The sequence below is a fragment of the Salmo salar genome, chromosome 14 (assembly GCF_965601325.2).
Source record: "Salmo salar chromosome 14, fSalSal1, whole genome shotgun sequence".
NCBI lineage: Eukaryota > Metazoa > Chordata > Actinopteri > Salmoniformes > Salmonidae > Salmo > Salmo salar.
The window spans coordinates 48,812,558-48,827,249 of NC_138304.1; the positions used below are offsets into that span (position 1 = coordinate 48,812,558).

The 14,692-nt window shown below is 42.9% G+C and overlaps 1 protein-coding gene across 2 annotated transcripts in view; it reads right to left on the reverse strand.

Moving 5' to 3' along the window:
• Window positions 1-4,855: 4,855 nt before the first annotated feature.
• LOC106569810 (CTD small phosphatase-like protein) overlaps window positions 4,856-14,692 on the reverse strand; it is a 50,617-nt gene continuing 40,780 nt past the window's right edge. For both annotated transcript variants that reach the window (XM_014141440.2, XM_014141441.3), the window contains 3 exons: window positions 14,022-14,114; window positions 9,798-9,983; window positions 4,856-9,562 (listed from right to left, as the gene is read on the reverse strand). In XM_014141440.2, coding sequence (XP_013996915.1) covers window positions 9,437-9,562; window positions 9,798-9,983; window positions 14,022-14,114 — 405 coding nt within the window. In that variant the 3' untranslated portion in view covers window positions 4,856-9,436. The remainder of the gene's footprint in view (window positions 9,563-9,797; window positions 9,984-14,021; window positions 14,115-14,692) is intronic.

A 14,692-nucleotide genomic window follows, 5' to 3' on the forward strand; every position in this document is an offset into this window, starting at 1 on the left:
TTCGGCTGCGATCTGAATAGGTCTATCGGACACTTTTATTGGGCCACTATAACTAACTATTTTGCCAACTTGGACTGGTCCCCCCTTCCACACGGAACCCCACTAACCCACAGACGGAAACGCACGAGGTGGCTAAAAACAGACCTCCCTCCCATCTTCCACCAGCTTGCTACCTATGGCCCGGCTAGCTGTCTGAATCTCACTGGACCCTTTGATCACTCGGCTAAGCATGCCTCTCCTTAATGTCAATATGCCTTCTCCATTGCTGTTCTGGTTAGTGTTTATTGGCTTATTTCACTGTAGAGCCTCTAGCCCTGCTCATTATACCTTATCCAACCTCTCAGTTCCTCCACCCACACATGCTATGACATCTTCTGGTTTCAATGATGTTTCTAGAGACAATATCTCTCTCATAATCACTAAATGCCTAGGTTTACCTCCTCTGTACTCACATCCCACCATACCTTTGTCTGTACATTATACCTTGAAGCTATTTTATCACCCCCAGAAACCTGCTCCTTTTTCTCTCTATTCTGGACGTCACAGACGACCAATTCTTATAGCTTTTAGCCGTACCCTCATACTTATTCTTCTCTGCTCCTCTGGGGATGTAGAGGTGAATCCAGGCCCTGCAGTGCCTGGCTCCACTCCTACTCCCCAGGCGCTCTCTTTTGATGACTTCTGTAACCGTAATAACCTTGGTTTCATGCATGTTAACATTAGAAGCCTCCTCCCTAAGTTTGTTTTATTCACTGCTTTAGCACACTCTGCCAACCCGGATGTCCTAGCTGTGTCTGAATCTTGGCTTAGGAAGTCCACCAAAAACTCTGAAATCTTCATCCCTAACTACAACGTTTTCTGACAAGATAGAACGACCAAAGGGGGCGGTGTTGCAATCTACTGCAGAGATAGCCTGCAGAGTTCTGTCCTGCTATCCAGGTCTGTACCCAAACAATTTGAACTTCTACTTTTAAAAATCCACCTCTCCAAAAACAAGTCTCTCACCGTTGCCGCCTGCTATAGACCCCCCTCGGCCCCTAGTTGTGCTCTGGACACCATATGTGAACTGATTGCCCCCCATCTATCTTCAGAGCTCGTGCTACTAGGTGACCTAAACTGGGACATGCCATCCTACAACACCCCAGCCATCCTACAATCCAAGCTTGATGCCCTCAATCTCACACAAATTATTAATGAACCCACCAGGTACAACCCCAAAGCCGCAAACACTGGCACCCTCATAGATATCATCCTAACCAACGTGCCCTCTAAATACACCTCTGCTGTTTTCAACCAAGATCTCAGCGATCACTGCCTCATTGCGTGCACCCGTAATGGGTCAGCGGTCAAACGACCTCCACTCATCACTGTCAAACGCTCCCTGAAACATTTCAACGAGCAAGCCTTTCTATTCGACCTGGCCCTGGTATCCTGGAAGGATATTGACCTCATCCCGTCAGTAGAGGATGCCTGGTTATTTTTTTAAAATGCCTTCCTCTCCATCTTAAATAAGCATGCCCCTTTCAAGAAATTTAGAACCAGGAACAGATATAGCCCTTGGTTCTCCCCAGACCTGACTGCCCTTAACCAACACAAAAATATCCTGTGGCGTTCTGCATTAGCATCGAACTGCCCCCGCGATATGCAACGTTTTAGGGAAGTTAGAAACCAATACACACAGGCAGTTAGAAACGCCAAGGCTAGCTTTTTCAAACAGAAATTCGCTTCGTGCAACTCCAACTCTAAAAAGTTCTGGGACATTGTAAAGTCCATGGAGAATAACAACACCTCCTCCCAACTGCCCACTGCACTGAGGATAGGAAACTCTGTCACCACCGATAAGCCCACTATAATTGAGAATTTCAATAAGCATTTTTCTACGGCTGGCCATGCTTTCCACCTAACTACCCCTACTGCATTCAACAGCACTGCACCCCCCACAGCTACTCGCCCAAGCCTCCCCCATTTCTCCTTCTCCCAAATCCATTCAGCTGATGTTCTGAAAGAGCTGCAAAATCTGGACCCCTACAAATCAGCTGGGCTTGACAATCTGGACCCTTTCTTTCTAAAATTATCTGCCGAAATTATTGCAACCCCTATTACTAGCCTGTTCAACCTCTCTTTCGTGTCGTCTGAGATTCCCATAGATTGGAAAGCAGCTGCTGTCATCCCCCTCTTCAAAGGAGGTGACACTCTTGACCCAAATTGCTACAGACCTATATCCATCCTACCCTGCCTTTCTAAGGTCTTCGAAAGCCAAGTCAACAAACAGATTACCGACCATTTCGAATCCCACCGCACCCTCTCCGCTATGCAATCTGGTTTCAGAGCTGGTCATGGGTGCACCTCAGCCACGCTCAAGGTCCTAAACGACATCGTAACCGCCATCGATAAGAAACAATACTGTGCTGCCGTATTCATTGACCTGGCCAAAGCTTTTGACTCTGTTAATCACCACATCCTCATCGGCAGACTCAGTAGCCTTGGTTTCTCAAACGATTGCGTCGCCTGGTTCACCAACTACTTCTCTGACAGAGTTCAGTGTGTCAAATCGGAGGGCCTACTGTCTGGACCTCTGGCAGTCTCTATGGGGGTACCACAGGGTTCAATTCTTGGGGCCAACTCTTTTCTCTGTATACATAAATGATGTCGCTCTTGCTGCTGGTGAATCTCTGATCCACCTCTACGCAGACGACACCATTCTGTACACTTCTGGCCCTTCTTTGGACACTGTGTTAACAACCCTCCAGACGAGCTTCAATGCCATTCAACTCTCCTTCCGTGGTCTCCAACTGCTCCTAAACACAAGTAAAACTAAATGCATGCTCTTCAACCGATCGCTGCCTGCACCTGCCCGCCTGTCCAGCATCACTTCTCTGGACGGTTCTAACTTAGAATTTGTGGACAACTACAAATACCTAGGTGTCTGGTTAGACTGTAAACTCTCCTTCCAGACTCACATCAATCATCTCCAATCCAAAGTGAAATCTCGAATTGGCTTCCTATTTCACAACAAAGCATCCTTCACTCATGCTGCCAAACATACCCTCGTAAAACTGACCATCCTACCAATCCTCGACTTCGGCGATGTCATTTACAAAATAGCTTCCATTACCCTACTCAACAAGCTGGATGCAGTCTATCACAGTGCCATCCGTTTTGTCACCAAAGCCCCATATACTACCCACCACTGCGACCTGTACGCTCTCGTTGGCTGGCCTTCGCTTCATAATCGTCGCCAAACACATTGGCTCCAGGTCATCTACAAGACCCTGCTAGGTAAAGTCCCCCCTTATCTCCGCTCACTGGTCACCATAGCAGCACCCACCTGTAGCACGCGCTCCAGCAGGTATATCTCTCTGGTCACCCCTAAAGCCAACTCCTCCTTTGGTCGTCTCTCCTTCCAGTTCTCTGCTGCCAATGACTGGAACGAACTACAAAAATCTCTGAAACTGGAAACACTTATCTCCCTCACTAGCTTTAAGCACCAGCTGTCAGAGCAGCTCACAGATCACTGCACCTGTACATAGCCCATCTATAATTTAGCCCAAACTACTACCTCTTCCCCTACTGTATTTATTTATTTTGCTCCTTTGCACCATATTATTTATATTTTATCTCTGAACTTTCTTCAAACTACAAATCTACCATTCCAGTGTTTTTCTTGCTATACTTTATTTACTTTTCCACCATGGCATTTTTTTGCCTTTACCTCCCTTATCTCACATCATTTGCTCACATTGTATTTAGTCATATTTATATTTTCCAACTGCGTCATTGATTGTATGTTGTTTTACTCCATGTGTAACTCTGTGTTTTTGTATGTTGTCGAACTGCTTCGCTTTATCTTGGCCAGGTCGCAATTGTAAATGAGAACTTGTTCTCAACTTGCCTACCTGGTTAAATAAAGGTGAAATAAATAAATAAATAAAACACCAGTGGAGGCTGCTGATGAGAGGACGGCTCATAATAATGGCTGGAACAGAGCGAATGGAATGGCATCAAATACATGGAAACCAATGTCTTTCAAGTACTTGATACCATTCCAGCTATTACCACAAGCTTGTCCTCCCCAATTAAGGTGCCACTAACCTCCTGTGGTCTACACTGATTGAAGTGGATTTAACAAGTGACATCAATAAGAGATCATAGCTTTCCCCTGGATTCACCTGGTCAGTCCTTCGTCATGCAAAGAGCAGGTGTTAGAGCAGATAGTATTTTGTACTTGTACTTAATCATTCGTCATTTAGCGAAAACCGATTCAACTCGCCAAGGGCTTATCAACCAATTGAGAAAAAGTGCTAAAAAAAAACCATGACTTCTTATTTTATTAAAAAGGTGCTTTATTGTGACAAGGAAGGAAATATGCTCCAAAATCATGAATACTGTAAAAAAAATATATATACCACTGTACAGCAATGTCCCTCTCTGACCTGCTGGGGTTTGAGAGACTCAGATGGAGTCACAACAGGGCCTGTATTCAGTCTCATAGGAGGAGGAGTGCTGATCTAGGATCAGTTTTACCTTTTAAATCATAAAATCAACAAGAAATGGGGACCTGATCCTAGATCAGCACTAAATACAGGCCCAGATCTGTCTTCACTTCAGTCTTCTCTGACGATCCTTTTGCTTCAATCAAACAATGTATCGTCTAGCCATACCTTAGCTTTAAACTGTTTAGCAATATATTAATCACAACTGACAAATCAATATCACAAGTCATGCCTGAATGTATAGGTTGGTAGCGGCTGGTAAGGGCTAGTATGGGTCGGTATGGGCTGGCAGGAGTAGGCATGGGTTGGTAGGGGCCGGTATGGGTTGGTAGGGCATGAAATAAATATGCGGTATGAAGGTATGGGTTGCAATTAACATTTTATTACATTTAAAAGACGGCAAAGAAACGTTGATAGTGTGGGGAGTACAGGGTGAAAACAAAACATGGACACTCAAAAGTACACCACTTAGAAGAGAAAGTAACAACAAAAAATCTGACAAAGAATAACAACTGAACTTCCCTGTGAGTTGAAATCGGAGACTGGTAGAAGACTGTTTTAAACAAGGAGGTGTGTGACAGTGTGTGACTGAATGCAGCGTCTGACACGTCATACATACACCTAGTCTTCATATACAGTACCAGTCAAAAGTTTGGACACACCTACTCATTCAAGGGTTTTTCTTTATTTTTACTATTTTCTACATTGTAGAATAATAGTAAAGACATTTAAACTATGAAATAACACATATGGAATCATATAGTAACCAAAAAAAAAGGGTTAAACAAATCAAAATACATTTTATATTTGAGATTCTTCAAAGTAGCCACCCTTTGCCTTGATGACAGCTTTGCACACTCTTGGAATTCTCTCAACCAGCTTCATGTGGTAGTCACCTGGAATGCATTTCAATTAACAGGTGTGCCTTGTTAAAAGTTCAATTGTGGAATTTCTTTCCTTCTTAATGCGTTTGAGACAGTCGTGTTGTGACAAGGTAGGGGTGGTATACAGAAGACAGCCCTATTTGGTAAAACACCAAAGTCCATATTATGGCAAGAACAGCTCAAATAAGCAAAGAGAAACAACAGTCCATCATTACTTTAAGACATGAAGGTCAGTCAATCTGGAAAATTTCAAGAACTTTGAAAGTGTCTTAAAGTGCAGTCGCACCATAATGAAACTGGCTCTTATGAGGACCGCCACAGGAAAGGAAGACGCAGAGTTCTCTGTTGCAGAGGATAGGTTCATTAGAGTTACAAGTCTCTGAAATTGCAACCAAAAAATGTGAGCTTTTTGGTTCCAACCTGCTGTGTCTTTGTGAGACGCAGAGAAGTTGAACGGATGATCTCCGCATGTGTGGTTCCCACCGTGAAGGATGGAGGTGTGACGGTGCTTTGCTGGTGACACTGTCAGTGATTTATTTAGAATTCAAGGCACACTTAACCAGCATCGCTACCACAGCATTCTGCAGCGATACGCCGTCCCATCTGGTTTGCGCTTAATGGGACTATCATTTGTTTTTCAACAGGACAATGACCCCATTTGACCAAGAAGGAGAGTGATGGAGTGCTGTATCAGATGGCCTGGCCTCCACAATCACCCGACCTCAACCCAATTGAGATGGTTTGGGATGAGTGAATGAAAAGCTGGTTGAGAGAATGCCAAGTGTGTGCAAAGATGTCAACAAGGCAAAAAAGTGGCTACTTTGAAGAATCTCAAATATAAAATATATTTTGATTTGTTTAACACTTTTTTGGTTACTACGTGATTCCATGTGTGTTATTTCATAGTTTTTGATGTCGTCACCATTATTCTACAATGTAGAAAATAGTAAAAATAAAGAAAAACCCTTGAACGAGTAGGTGTGTCCAAACTTTTGACTGGCACTGTATGTGAGGTAAAAGAGTTCTGATTGAAAACGTAATTCAATAGATGTCGTCACCAATATCTGTTTTCTCAGTGTGCTAGAGGTGTTGGTCATCAGAGAGAGAGAGAGGGACGTTACCGTGCTGAGAGAAGACAAATTAAAACACCAGCTGGATAAAAATGGGTAAAACGGGCAACTTTTTCAAAACCAAATACTGACAAAGGTAACTAGAAAAATATCACAATGATATGAACAACAGTTTCAGAGAGAGAGAGAGTTTGTCAGAGAGGTGAAACCCAGTAACACTTTCTATTACACTAAAGGGCATTCATTGCATTAAAAACAAGTAACATCTTGAAAGCATGACACCCCAATCATCAGCAATAATACACAAGCATTATTATTAAAATGTCCATGTCAACAACCACAGGTTGACAATATGGTACCCCAAGACCCCATAGGAGCTACCAACAGTAGCCTGCCTACCAAAATCACTAGTAAAAACCTTCAGGTCTAAACACACTGTGCCAACCATTAAAAGCAGCGGGTGACCGTCCTATTGTCTCTGTACAGAACATCATTTTCTGTTTCATTTCTCGAACGAATCGCACAGCTCGTCGACACCCAGCAGGTGATCACGTGACCACCTGCTGCTTTTACCCATTGGTCAGGAGATTGTGTTTCTTCCTGGTCTATGATGTTACAGCTAGACTAGATACCTTGGGATTCATGACGGAGAATTGCTTTAAGGCATTATTACCATGCCGAGGTATCCTGCGGTCCTTTAGCAGTGCCCAGAGTGTTACAACAGAACCTGTATTCAGTGTTCAGACTCCTACACAATGAGATGGGGAGGGACAGGAGTTTTCCCTAACCTAATCAGATCAGAGAGTCAAGTCAATCAGCTTTTAGTTTCTTTGCATTCCATGTATGGAACAACCTACAGGAGTTCTCTACAACAGGATGTCCATGTATGGAACAACCTACAGGAGTTCTCTACAACAGGATGTCCATGTATGGAACAACCTACAGGAGTTCTCTACAACAGGATGTCCATGTATGGAACAACCTACAGGAGTTCTCTACAACAGGATGTCCATGTATGGAACAACCTACAGGAGTTCTCTACAACAGGATGTCCATGTATGGAACAACCTACAGGAGTTCTCTACAACAGGATGTCCATGTATGGAACAACCTACAGGAGTTCTCTACAACAGGATGTCCATGTATGGAACAACCTACAGGAGTTCTCTACAACAGGATGTTCTGGTGCCTCTTTGCAGTTCAACGTGTTGAATGGGGACCACCTTGCTGAGGAATGTGACCGTTTTTCTTGAAAATGTATTTGTAAATTGTTGAATTTGTATTATATTTTGTAACGTGTTAAAAGAAATCAATACAACAGGCCCTAGTAATAGCCAATAACAACGAGGCCAGAGTATTTTCTGATCAGGTCACATGGTATGGGGGGGTAAAACACTCTGCTCTAACACTGACCCAGGTTGAGTCTCCTGAAAGTTATTGCCCATGGTTACAGTACTGTTTCAGTGTGTGTCCTCAGGACTCAAGTCAGGCACTGCGGTGAGGAGAAACATGGCACTCTACCCATTAGAATACTGTACAACATCAGGACAGCATCCCAAATTACACCCTAACTCCAATGTAGTGCACTACTTTGGACCATGGGCCCTGGTCAACAGTAGTGCACTAAATAGGGAATAGGGTGCCATTTGGGACGCACACCAGATCACTGGAAACAATGAGACGGATACCATGGCAACAGTGTACCACTGGGGGGTGGGGGGGGAGATTGGTAAGGGTTACAGCCTCCTGTAGGATATTTTTGTTTGTTTGTTGCTAGACTTATATCCATGTGCAGAAATAAAATGACTTGCATGCTAGTTAAAAACTAGCAGACTAAAATAATTAAATGGATTGCTAACAAAGTATGATCCATTCACTTCAAAACATAACTGAATGGCATTCGTTAACTGGCAAAACTCCTTAAAACAGACTGAGGTAAACCCCTACTTAGATTTTAACAATTGAAATGACGTTTGGCAAAAACGAATAAAAGAAATACATTGAAAAATGTTGGCACAAATTCAACTATGGTTCAGGATGTTTCCCAAAATTAGGCCTAATTGCCATGTAGAAAGTTACATATTCCTTTACTTCTTAAAACAAATTAACCATAATACACTATTCTAAGGTATAGTGAAGACAGCAAGATAAAGAGAAAATAAAACACTTATATGGTGTCAAAAAGAAGAGAATATAACGTGTAACCAATACAAGGTATGACAACCTCCTGCTAAAATAACAACAGTGCTTTGTTATAAAGAATCATAGCGGTCTCCATTTTAAAGTATAGACAGAATTCAATAAAAAGACTGGAGAAGTATTCTGCAAATATGCCATGTACAAAATATCTCCTCATAACCACATTCAAACAAGGCACTTCATTCGGTAAGAAAAGGAAAACATTAAATCACAGTCCTTTCAAACTACCAGAAACTGCCTGATGCATAGCAACAATACAAGGACCTAATACTCAGACTGAATTTATCGGATATCTTCACAACAAAAACATTTCCACACAAAATATAGATTTTTGGTTAAAAGTAACAACTCTGCCTGTTAGTCGGTGTGACAAGACTAGAGTTTCTTCCTTTGCGTCCATTCCCTCAAATCAGAACCGCATTCTGCCGCTCCATACACATCTTCTAACTGATGATGTCACAGTCGAGCTTCCTGATTCCGCCACTGTGCTCCATGGGAGTTGGAGTATTCTTCACTCTGACTACAGTGAGCCCCCAGCCTCCAGGAGAGGATACCATAGCGGAGAGAGGTGTACTGTTTGGGGTGTCTGGTGTTGGGTTACCCACTACAATCCACAGTGTGACTCCAGGTTGCCCCTAGGGGCCGGAGGCCGGGACATCTGTCTAAGCCTGAGCGATGGTGTGTCGTTAAAGAGGCAGAGTGAGAGAGAGAGAGGGAGAGAGAGAGAGACAGTGAGAGAGAGCGAGAGAGAGGGAGGGAGAGAAAGGAGGAAGGTGGTGTTACCCTGGCGCTACCTGCCCCGGAGGTTCTGCAACACACCATACACCTCTTCCTCTCTGCTCAGGCCCTCGAAGAAGGGCAGCAGGTCCTGTAGCTCTGTGTCGCTCAGATCATCAAACCACGACTGGACCGGCACCTGAGGAGACAGACAGCACATGCTGGTTCAGTTGGGTCTACTGGGTGTAACGGCCCTGCACTAAACACACCTGATTCAAGTGATCAACGTCTAGATCAGCAGCTGATTAGAAGAACCGCGTGTGTTAGAGCAGGGCTGGAACAAAACCTGGCGGAGCCAGTAGCTCCCAGGGAAGATCATTCGGCCAGTGGCAGGAGAATTGTCTGCCATACACAGGCGTAACTAGTGAACTCACAGCGTTCTCCGGGTGGAAGATGTAGGAGGCAGGAGAGTTGTCCAGTATGATGACGTTACTGAGCTCTCTACCCAGCCTGCTCAGGTCCTTAACATAGTTCCCCCGGTGAAACACACATGACTCCCTGAACAGACGGGCTCGGAACACACCCCACTGGTCCAGGAGATCCGCCACAGGGTCAGCATACTGGACACACACGGGTCAAAAAGGTTACAGGTCAGGGGTCAGACAGTACAGATATCAAAAGGTGAAAGAAGACACTGTACAGAGATGGAAGCAGGAATCTCTGAAGCTACCATGTTACAACTACCACTAGCCTGTTAGTGCAATCATGCTACCAAACCTTTGGCACGAAAAGGAGTGACATGATGACACAAACAGACTGGTACCCAGGCTAGACTAGCACATCTTAGTGATTTAATGCAGCTGCTTAATGACATGGTTGGTAGTCTCCGTACGACAGAGAGATCCCACTACTGAAGGGTAGGACACTTTGAAAATGGGAGACGCTCATTTACCACACAGACAGTTGACACTTGCCCATCATGCATCAGAAGTTGACAGAGAACGGCTCAAAGAGATGGACAAGAGGAGGGAGTAGATAGATATTAACACAGGGAGAACAGAAGGGAGTAGATAGATATTAACACAGGGAGAACAGAAGGGAGTAGATAGATATTAACACAGGGAGAACAGAAGGGAGTAGATAGATATTAACACAGGGAGAACAGAAGGGAGTAGATAGATATTAACACAGGGAGAACAGAAGGGAGTAGATAGATATTAACACAGGGAGAACAGAAGGGAGTAGATAGATATTAACACAGGCAGAACAGAAGGGAGTAGATAGATATTAACACAGGGAGAACAGAAGGGAGTAGATAGATATTAACACAGGGAGAACAGAAGGGAGTAGATAGATATTAACACAGGCAGAACAGAAGGGAGTAGATAGATATTAACACAGGGAGAACAGAAGGGAGTAGATAGATATTAACACAGGGAGAACAGAAGGGAGTAGATAGATATTAACACAGGCAGAACAGAAGGGAGTAGATAGATATTAACACAGGGAGAACAGAAGGGAGTAGATAGATATTAACACAGGGAGAACAGAAGGGAGTAGATAGATATTAACACAGGGAGAACAGAAGGGAGTAGATAGATATTAACACAGGGAGAACAGAAGGGAGTAGATAGATATTAACACGGCGAGAACAGAAGGGAGTAGATAGATATTAACACAGGGAGAACAGAAGGGAGTAGATAGATATTAACACAGGGAGAACAGAAGGGAGTAGATAGATATTAACACAGGGAGAACAGAAGGGAGTAGATAGATATTAACACAGGCAGAACAGAAGGGAGTAGATAGATATTAACACAGGCAGAACAGAAGGGAGTAGATAGATATTAACACAGGCAGAACAGAAGGGAGTAGATAGATATTAACACAGGCAGAACAGAAGGGAGTAGATAGATATTAACACAGGGAGAACAGAAGGGAGTAGATAGATATTAACACAGGGAGAACAGAAGGGAGTAGATAGATATTAACACAGGCAGAACAGAAGGGAGTAGATAGATATTAACACAGGCAGAACAGAAGGGAGTAGATAGATATTAACACAGGGAGAACAGAAGGGAGTAGATAGATATTAACACAGGCAGAACAGAAGGGAGTAGATAGATATTAACACAGGCAGAACAGAAGGGAGTAGATAGATATTAACACAGGCAGAACAGAAGGGAGTAGATAGATATTAACACAGGCAGAACAGAAGGGAGTAGATAGATATTAACACAGGGAGAACAGAAGGGAGTAGATAGATATTAACACAGGGAGAACAGAAGGGAGTAGATAGATATTAACACAGGCAGAACAGAAGGGAGTAGATAGATATTAACACAGGCAGAACAGAAGGGAGTAGATAGATATTAACACAGGGAGAACAGAAGGGAGTAGATAGATATTAACACAGGGAGAACAGAAGGGAGTAGATAGATATTAACACAGGGAGAACAGAAGGGAGTAGATAGATATTAACACAGGCAGAACAGAAGGGAGTAGATAGATATTAACACAGGCAGAACAGAAGGGAGTAGATAGATATTAACACAGGGAGAACAGAAGGGAGTAGATAGATATTAACACAGGCAGAACAGAAGGGAGTAGATAGATATTAACACAGGCAGAACAGAAGACAGAAGGTGGGACAGAAGACAGGGGAGCAGAAGAAACAGAAACCAAAACAATGAGAACAGAGCCATGTCCCAAAAGGCACCCTATTCCCTATAGTAGACTACTAGAGTATGCACCCTATTCCCTATAGAGGACTACTAGAGTATGCACCCTATTCCCTATAGAGGACTACTAGAGTATGCACCCTATTCCCTATAGAGGACTACTAGAGTATGCACCCTATTCCCTATAGTAGACTACTAGAGTATGCACCCTATTCCCTATAGAGGACTACTAGAGTATGCACCCTATTCCCTATAGAGGACTACTAGAGTATGCACCCTATTCCCTATAGAGGACTACTAGAGTATGCACCCTATTCCCTATAGAGGACTACTAGAGTATGCACCCTATTCCCTATAGAGGACTACTAGAGTATGCACCCTATTCCCTATAGAGGACTACTAGAGTATGCACCCTATTCCCTATAGTAGACTACTAGAGTATGCACCCTATTCCCTATAGTAGACTACTAGAGTATGCACCCTATTCCCTATAGTAGACTACTAGAGTATGCACCCTATTCCCTATAGTAGACTACTAGAGTATGCACCCTATTCTCTATAGTAGACTACTAGAGTATGCACCCTATTCCCTATAGTAGACTACTAGAGTATGCACCCTATTCCCTATAGTAGACTACTAGAGTATGCACCCTATTCCCTATAGAGGACTACTAGAGTATGCACCCTATTCCCTATAGTAGACTACTAGAGTATGCACCCTATTCCCTATAGTAGACTACTAGAGTATGCACCCTATTCCCTATAGTAGACTACTAGAGTATGCACCCTATTCTCTATAGTAGACTACTAGAGTATGCACCCTATTCCCTATAGTAGACTACTAGAGTATGCACCCTATTCCCTATAGTAGACTACTAGAGTATGCACCCTATTCCCTATAGAGGACTACTAGAGTATGCACCCTATTCCCTATAGTAGACTACTAGAGTATGCACCCTATTCCCTATAGTAGACTACTAGAGTATGCACCCTATTCCCTATAGTGGACTACTAGAGTATGCACCCTATTCCCTATAGTAGACTACTAGAGTATGCACCCTATTCCCTATAGTAGACTACTAGAGTATGCACCCTATTCCCTATAGTAGACTACTAGAGTATGCACCCTATTCCCTATAGTGGACTACTAGAGTATGCACCCTATTCCGTATAGTAGACTACTAGAGTATGCACCCTATTCCCTATAGTAGACTACTAGAGTATGCACCCTATTCCCTATAGTAGACTACTAGAGTATGCACCCTATTCCCTATAGTGGACTACTAGAGTATGCACCCTATTCCCTATAGTAGACTACTAGAGTATGCACCCTATTCCCTATAGTAGACTACTAGAGTATGCACCCTATTCCCTATAGTGGACTACTAGAGTATGCACCCTATTCCCTATAGTAGACTACTAGAGTATGCACCCTATTCCCTATAGTAGACTACTAGAGTATGCACCCTATTCCCTATAGTAGACTACTAGAGTATGCACCCTATTCTCTATAGTAGACTACTAGAGTATGCACCCTATTCCCTATAGTAGACTACTAGAGTATGCACCCTATTCCCTATAGTAGACTACTAGAGTATGCACCCTATTCCCTATAGTAGACTACTAGAGTATGCACCCTATTCCCTATAGTAGACTACTAGAGTATGCACCCTATTCCCTATAGTAGACTACTAGAGTATGCACCCTATTCTCTATAGTAGACTACTAGAGTATGCACCCTATTCCCTATAGTAGACTACTAGAGTATGCACCCTATTCCCTATAGTAGACTACTAGAGTATGCACCCTATTCCCTATAGTAGACTACTAGAGTATGCACCCTATTCTCTATAGTAGACTACTAGAGTATGCACCCTATTCCCTATAGTAGACTACTAGAGTATGCACCCTATTCTCTATAGTAGACTACTAGAGTATTTCAGAGAAGTGACAAAGGATTAGAGTTGTTGAAAGTACCTTTGCAAGACTAGCCGTGAACAGAACACATTCAAACAGCTCTCCCATCTTCTGCAGGAACTCATCCACATGAGGTCTCTTCAGCACGTAAACCTGCAACCACAGATTAATATAGGATGATTCACAACTAAAAAACACGTGTTTTATGTGAGAAGTAGGCATTGGTCTGAAGCAGAAAAAGAAAAGGAAATTAACATGAGCACCACAATGCCTACCCCACCCATGCTCTACCAAGGTTTTTCAACACACAGCTTTTACCTACTACAGAAGCTACTGTATATTGGTCTATTGCACTTCAAACATTGTAGATGCAGGTTGCTTAGGATTCAAACCTTCTCAAACAGCCTAATCATCTAATTTCCTTGGTTTTTACACCAGAAGGTGTAAAACACAACATTATAATACATCATAACACAGCAATACAAGTCAAGTAAAAAGTACACCAACATAACTAATGGCAACAGAAATAATGTAGTTAGTACTTTTTTAACATTAATAGCTGATTTTACATAGGGAAGCGAAAAAAACTACAAAAAAAACAGAAACCCATTTAAGCCAATAAGGAGAAAAAAAAGAGATCAGGGAAAATGTTCCAGTTAACAAGACAATAAGAGGAAGTTCCTGGAAAATACACAATAATCACCATGTAGCCTACCCATTAACTGTTTACA